At 41.6% G+C, this 6,735-nt stretch overlaps 1 protein-coding gene across 1 annotated transcript; it reads left to right on the top strand.

The window, feature by feature from the left end:
- The first annotated feature begins 535 nt into the window (after positions 1 to 535).
- LOC146381727 (carbonic anhydrase 4-like) lies at positions 536 to 2,872 on the top strand. The gene is made up of 8 exons (XM_084937862.1): positions 536 to 635; positions 734 to 760; positions 850 to 1,020; positions 1,214 to 1,362; positions 1,499 to 1,594; positions 1,784 to 1,862; positions 1,957 to 2,120; positions 2,234 to 2,872. Exons 1-8 carry the CDS (start codon positions 566 to 568, stop codon positions 2,417 to 2,419), a joined length of 942 nt encoding a protein of 313 aa, XP_084793988.1. The 5' UTR covers positions 536 to 565; the 3' UTR covers positions 2,420 to 2,872.
- The last annotated feature ends 3,863 nt before the right edge of the window (positions 2,873 to 6,735 follow it).

Raw genomic sequence — 6,735 nt, 5'->3', positions numbered from 1 at the left:
TATTCTTAAAAAGGTCGATTTTTTTTTTAAATTAAAGTCGCCGTAATACCCCGTCGTACTTCCGCGAAATTATTGCGGAGAGATAAAGACCTACTCACGTGTCTCATGGAGGTGGTGCCGGGCCAGCTGCAGAATGCACTGAGGAAATAAAAAGAGGTGAGCTGCATCTGAAAACAGGCTGAACGGACGCACAGGTGCATCAAAGGTAAGACACTGTGCTGCTCAGGTGAAGTGGACAAAAGAAAAAATTGGGCTACAGTCAGAAACCTGCATTTGTTGCATTCTTTTCTCTATTAACAGCAAACTGCAGCACTACAGATAAAATTAGTTAACTTTTAGAATTTAATCGTCAAAGTTTATATAAAGGTAAATTTGTCACTCCATATTGTAACCTGTTAATTAATGAATTCATTCATTCATGCAGAATCGGAATACTTTATTAATTAACCAATTATTCTTTTCTGTGCTGTACATTTTTTTCCGATTAATTTGATTTAATTTAATTTATTATTTTTTTTTTTAAATATATGCGATTCCAAACAATGTGGCTTTTTGGTCGTTTCAGATGAAGTGGTTTGAAGTTGTTACCCTTGCTGTGTGGGTCCTCGTACCCGCCGCTCACTCCCAATCAAAAGGTGTGTACTTCATTTAGGAATTTACTGTTACACTGAATTTCTAATTATGTGAATCTAAAGGTTCTGTTTTTTCACCCCCTTCTTTTTTTCCCATCCAGCCTGGTGTTATCACCTCCCATCCTGCAGTAAGTACCCAATATCTCCATTATCTATTATAATGTTGCCCACCGAGTGACCCCTCCTCGGTGACTTTACGTGTCCTTTCTGTTTATAGATGACACAACCTGGCCAACAATTTCCCCGGAGTATTGCAACGGCACCCGACAGTCACCCATTAACATCGTCTCAGCATCTGCCACACCAAACGACAAATTGACTGAATTCACTTTTGTGAAGTATGACGACACCTCCGCAATGACATCAATAACAAATACTGGCGACACAGGTGAGCACCGGGAGTTTGTGGCTACAAAAGTGTGTTGTCATGGGGTTTCTGTAAACTTTGTGTCTCACTTGGATTTTAGCGTCCTCATCTTTTCTGCAATTAAACGCACTGGCCTTGCGCCTGAATATTTCCTCTGACTCCTCGCAGGTTAGGTGTAACTTTATCGTGTTTTTGTTTTTTCACCTTCTTTCAGTCCAAGTGACCCTTAAGAGAGGAGTTAAGATTTCAGGAGGGGACCTGTCCGAGCAATACGACAGCCTCCAGTTTCACTTGCACTGGGGCAACGGCTCCTCTGTCCCCGGCTCAGAGCACACAGTGGATGGAAAGCGCTATCCTATGGAGGTACACATATTTTTTTTCTTGTTATTTTGGTGTATTTTTGAATATATTAATTTTAAATCTGTAAAAAAGCAAAAACAAAAAAGAAAAACCCAACAGAAATAAACAAGCAAACGTCTGTATAACTTCATTTTCCCAGCTGCATATTGTGAACAGCAAGTCATCCTACAATGGAAATACAAATCTAGCCGTTAGTGACTCCACCGGACTTTCAGCGCTTGGTTTCTTTATCGAGGTGAGAGAAGCAGCGCACGAGATGACGTAATGCTTACTGTGTTGTTCAGTATTGAGGCCTCACTGGATTTTTTATTTATTTATTTTTTATTTATTTTATTTTATAAATTTTTTTTGGAGGGGGGGGGCGGGATTCTCTTTCCTCGTCTGTTATGGGGAATGCGTCAATACCCCTTTCTTTTTCTTCCAGGTAATGTCAGGCAACTCAGCTGGCCAGCCGGATGGCTGGCGCAATTTGGCTTCTTACTTGCCCAACATCACAGAAAAAGGTGACATTTTTTTGTGGAAAACCTCCTCTCCTCTTTCTGACTCTAAATTGTGTCACCCATAGTTCCTTCATGTAAGTCTTGTTTCTGTCCTCAGGCCAGAAAGTTTCAATTGCAGCCGGGTTTTCCCTGGACAACCTGCTAGTCGGTGTGGATCGCACTAAGTATTACCGCTACCTTGGATCCTTGACGACCCCCGCTTGTAATGAGGCGGTGGTCTGGACCGTTTTTAAGGAACCAATTAAAGTCAGTAAAGATCTGGTAGGTGTTATTTCATTTCTTCCTTGTGTCTCCTAATTGTCATTGCTGCAAGCACCAATGCCCTGATAGTGGTTCATGGAGTTAACTGGAAACAAAATATGTCTCATGACCAGATTGACCTCTTCAGCACCACACCGCACTTCAACGACAGTTCGTCACAACTTATGACAAACGTCTACAGAAGCCTGCAGCCTACACAGAAAGTCTGGACTCAGAGCATCAAGGCCTCCGCCTCCACAACCTGCTTCTCCCTGAGCCTGCTACTTCTCAGTCTTGTACTGGGCTGGAGTTGGAGCTAAAATAGAAAGAGGATGTCTTCGAGAACTTTGCCGATCAACCCGCTGCCTCACCTCAGCGCATCCGTTCTTTTCTCATTTAACTAAAACTGACCGATTTCTAATGTAGCTCTTTGTGTTTGACATAATCACGAAAAGTATGAAGAACAACTTATTAAGTTCAAGGCTACTTCTGTTCCGATCTTATCTCTCAACACTATCTCTTGATTATGGCTACCTGTGACAAAGCTTTTGCCTGTTGTCAGATTTGAGTCTGTATGATGAATGCACCTCGTGTATACAATGTTTACTTTAAGCAGTGACATCGACATGTTTTCATTTTGCAAAGCCATATGGTCTGAGCAACTGAGACGTGTTCCATGTCTGTGTTGAGCTGCCAGAGCTACATGTGGGTGACACATTGCTTATGCCCTTAATACTGTACTGTGTTGCTTGAACATGAAGAAAACTGTGACTTTCTTGGTCTTATTAAACGACATCTAAAATTATTTGTGACTGTTTCTGCAGTTTTACTGTCTTTTTTTTTAATTCTTGGAAGTTTCTGGAACTTTTGAAATGATACATAGCTGGGTGGAGTCCTCATCTGCATTTGTTACACTTAACTAGGGCAAACTGTCTGAGCTTTTGAGAGCTTTCTATTCTAGTTCACAAAAAGTGCGTAAACAATGAACTTTAACACAAAAGTCCCGAGTTTTATTCTGTGGTGGTTTAAAACCTGTGAAGCTGCCAATGTTTTGTTCACACTGTTATTAACCTTACATAACCCATGCCATTTGCTAACAAAGAAGAGTAAACAGACCTGTTTAAACTCAATCCGTCTAAAAGATTTGGCTGTTTTTTGAATCAAATGTGTAATGGTTAACCATCAATGAAGTTGAAGAAAAGGCGAAGGCCATTGAAATACGTGTGCACAATGGCTCCTGTCAGAATTGCAGTTAATTTGATTTTAACTAAGTGAAACATATTTCATTGAAAAAAAACTTTTAGAAAAAGTATCTGTACTTGGTCTCCTACATCTTGTCCCTGTCATCTTGCAGGTGTGTGTCCAACATTCCTGTTCCTTTTTCCCATCTTCTGTCACCAGGCTTTTAGAATTTAATAGAGGTTTGATTAGTCTAGCATGGAGAGCACGAGAGTCCAAATGGCTTTGACACTGTCCTACTTAAAACACTTGTGCAAGATACATATAAGTCAACCATAATTTTACAGCATAACAGCGGCATAAACTTATTATCCTTATTTAAATTTTTGTCGTGTAAGGGTTGGCCTTAACTAAGCCGCGTGCATTAGTTAAGGCCAACCCTTATAGTGATAAACTGAAGTTAGCAGTCACAGTGAACAGGGTTGACATTGCCAAGAGTGAACTCTTTGATGGCGACATCCCGTGCAAGGTGAGGAGGGAAACAGATTTCTCATAGTTGTTACACTGGAAGAAACACTAATAAGTAAATTAATGATGTGCAGTTATAACAATTTTGACAGATCAGTTTAAATGTGATTTGCAGAGGAATATTTGGCATAAAAAATATTTACCTGTCTTAAAACATCACCTTACCTTCCTCCAATTAAACAGTACGGAGATTTTAAGACTCAATGACAGATGGCCTGATCAGTGACGAGCCCCAGTTTGTTCGGTTTTTCACTGAGAATGGTTTGAACATTGTGGACTACCTAACTGCAAGCTGGAAAGTCTGTATTGCTCTTTCAGCTACTACAGCACTGCCTATAGAAAAATATGGCATCTGCACAAGCATCATCAGAACAACAGAGTTCATCCTCAAAAGTAACGGCAGATAACAATCAGAGCAGACCAAGGAGGGAGTTAAGCCATGAAGGTATTCTTTTTTACAGTTGACCTGTGTTAGGGTTGAAAATTTTTGATTTTAGATTTAAATGATTAAATAAAGCTCTTTTAGTTATTTCATTTTTACACAAGGCAATTCTGCTCATAGCGAGTTGGCGCTCCGCGTTTTGAGGGTCACGGAGCGCCAACTCGTTGGTGAAGCCTGAATGGGTGACTGGGCTGAAATATTGACATAAAGCGCTTGAGGGTCCTTTTCTGCTGCACGCTTACATACACATGATAATGGTTTTCTATAAGTCTCTGGGTCAGAGAGTCCGAACAAGATATCCCGAAACAGATAATATGGTAAATGGCCTGTATTTGTATAGCGCTTTACTACTCCCTAAGGACCCCAAAGTGCTTTACACATCCAGTCATCCACCCATTTACACACACTGGTGATGGCAAGCTACATTGTAGCCACAGCTGTCCTGGGGCGCATTGACAGAGGCAAGGCTGCCGGACACTGGTGCCACCGGGCCCTCTGACCACCACCAGTAGGCAACGGGTGAAGTGTCTTGCCCAAGGACACAACGACCGAGACTCTGTTCTTAACCATGGTTTTAATTTTTTATGAGTTTTTTTGCCGAGATGGAGATCTTCTACACCTTAGTTTTATTGTTGTTGGCGATATTCACCTGGAGTCATTCACTCTCACTGACAATTACTTATACACACGAGGAACTACTTGGATTACGGTGGTCCTGTTTGTCTATGTACGACTCTTCTAATGCTCGGACAGATATAATTCTTGGTGAGGATTTATTTGCCCGGTCAAACACTAATTTTGGAAAGCTCCGCCACTTGAGAAAATGCGGAAAGAAAGGCGGCGTGCGTCAGCATGTAAGAAAACTTCGGAGGAAGAACCGTGTTCCTCTGCCTTCTATGATTCTGGCCAATGTCCAATCTCTTAGGAACAAAACGGATGAATTACAAGGTAATGTGCTTCATCTACGGGAATACAGGGAGGCTTGTCTGATGGCGCTTACTGAGACGTGGCTGACCGATATGGACAGTGACACTTCACTGTCCATATCGTCAGATTGGATCGGAACTGTGGAGTAACACGCAAAGGAGGGGTATGTTTGTATATCAACCAGGGCTGATGTAATAATTTTACTGTGCGGGAGCGGTTCTGTCTTCCTGACGTCGTGCTCCTTTCAGTATCTGTCAGGCCATTTTACTTACCGAGGGAATTCCCTCAAATTTTTGTCACTGTTGTTTACATTCATCCTAAAGCTGACTTTGAAGTTGCTGCCGACGCCATTTTTAAAGTGGTACACAATCTGCAGACTCTCTCTCCGGATGCTCCTAATTTTATTCTTGGTGATTTTATCACTGAACAATTTCTTTCAATATGTCACTTGTCCTACAAGGCATAACAAAACGCTGGATTTGTGTTATGGACCAATTAAGGGGGCATATAAGTCTGTGGCCGTACCTGCACTAGGTTCTTCGGATCACAATATTATTCATCTCCTCCCTGATTACAGATCTGTGATTAGGAGGGAGAAGGCCTGTGTGAAGCGCACTAATGTCTGGACAAAAGACAGTTGTGTAGCCCTTCAGGAGTGTTTTGATTACACTGACTGTTCCTTGTTTCAAGAGAGCACTTCTGATTTGGATGAACTCACTGATGTGGTGTGTAGCTACATCTCTTTTAGCAAAGACTCTGTGATTCCAGTCAGAGAATTTAAGACTTTCCCTAATAACAAAAAGTGGCTCTCTAACGATATTAAGGATCTGATTCTTAAAAGGAAAATTGCTTTTAACGAGGGAGACGTTCCCACTGTGAGAATATTGAGGAAGGAGGTGAGGGCTGCAATAAAGGTTGCCAAGATGAGGTATAGAAATAAGATTGAGGCTGAACTCAGCAGTAGAGCTTGGCTTGGTATGAAAACAATGGCAGGGCTACAGACGAAAGGTAAAAGTAATTTTACCTTAGAGGGGTTTACCTCTGACAAAAATCTGGCAGACAGTCTTAACAGTTTTTACCTTCGTCTTGAGAACTTTGACTGTTCTAGGCAGACCAGCACACTGAGGGAAAAGACTATCACTCCCCCATCAATTTGTATTGATGAGAGGGGGCTAGCTAATCTCTTTAGACACACTAAAAGCAAGAGTCCTGGACCTGACAACATCTGTGGACAGGTACTGAGAACTTGTGCTGATCAGCTGAGTGGGATTTTTCACCATATTTTCTCATTGTCTTTAGAGCTACAGACAGTACATGCTATTATTGTTCCTGTTGCTAAGGGCAGTTCTCCTAAGGTACTGAATGATTTTAGGCCTGTGGCTCTGACTTCTTTAGTGATGAAGTCATTTGAGAAGATAATTAAGGAGAAGATTTTAATGCATGTTGAACACCATCTTGACCCCTTCCAGTTTGCCTATAGAGCAGGGAGAGGTGTGGATGATGTTGTTGTCACACTCCTGCATCTCTCGTATAAGCATCGTGAGGCCCCCCACACCCATG

The sequence above is a fragment of the Perissodus microlepis genome, chromosome 8 (genome assembly GCF_051167445.1).
Source record: "Perissodus microlepis isolate ML-2025 ecotype Zambia chromosome 8, ASM5116744v1, whole genome shotgun sequence".
Classification (NCBI taxonomy): Eukaryota; Metazoa; Chordata; class Actinopteri; order Cichliformes; family Cichlidae; genus Perissodus; species Perissodus microlepis.
This window is presented reverse-complemented; position numbering and strand designations above follow the sequence as displayed.

What these genes read in the sequence shown, in the direction of transcription:
- LOC146381727 (XM_084937862.1), top strand. Translation starts at nt 566, where the DNA reads ATGAAGTGGTTTGAAGTTGTTACCCTTGCTGTGTGGGTCCTCGTACCC. An exon ending in GAAAGCGCTATCCTATGGAG is followed by an intron (nt 1,363 to 1,498) that starts GTACACATATTT and finishes TCATTTTCCCAG; the next exon opens with CTGCATATTGTGAACAGCAA. An exon ending in GCCCAACATCACAGAAAAAG is followed by an intron (nt 1,863 to 1,956) that starts GTGACATTTTTT and finishes TTCTGTCCTCAG; the next exon opens with GCCAGAAAGTTTCAATTGCA.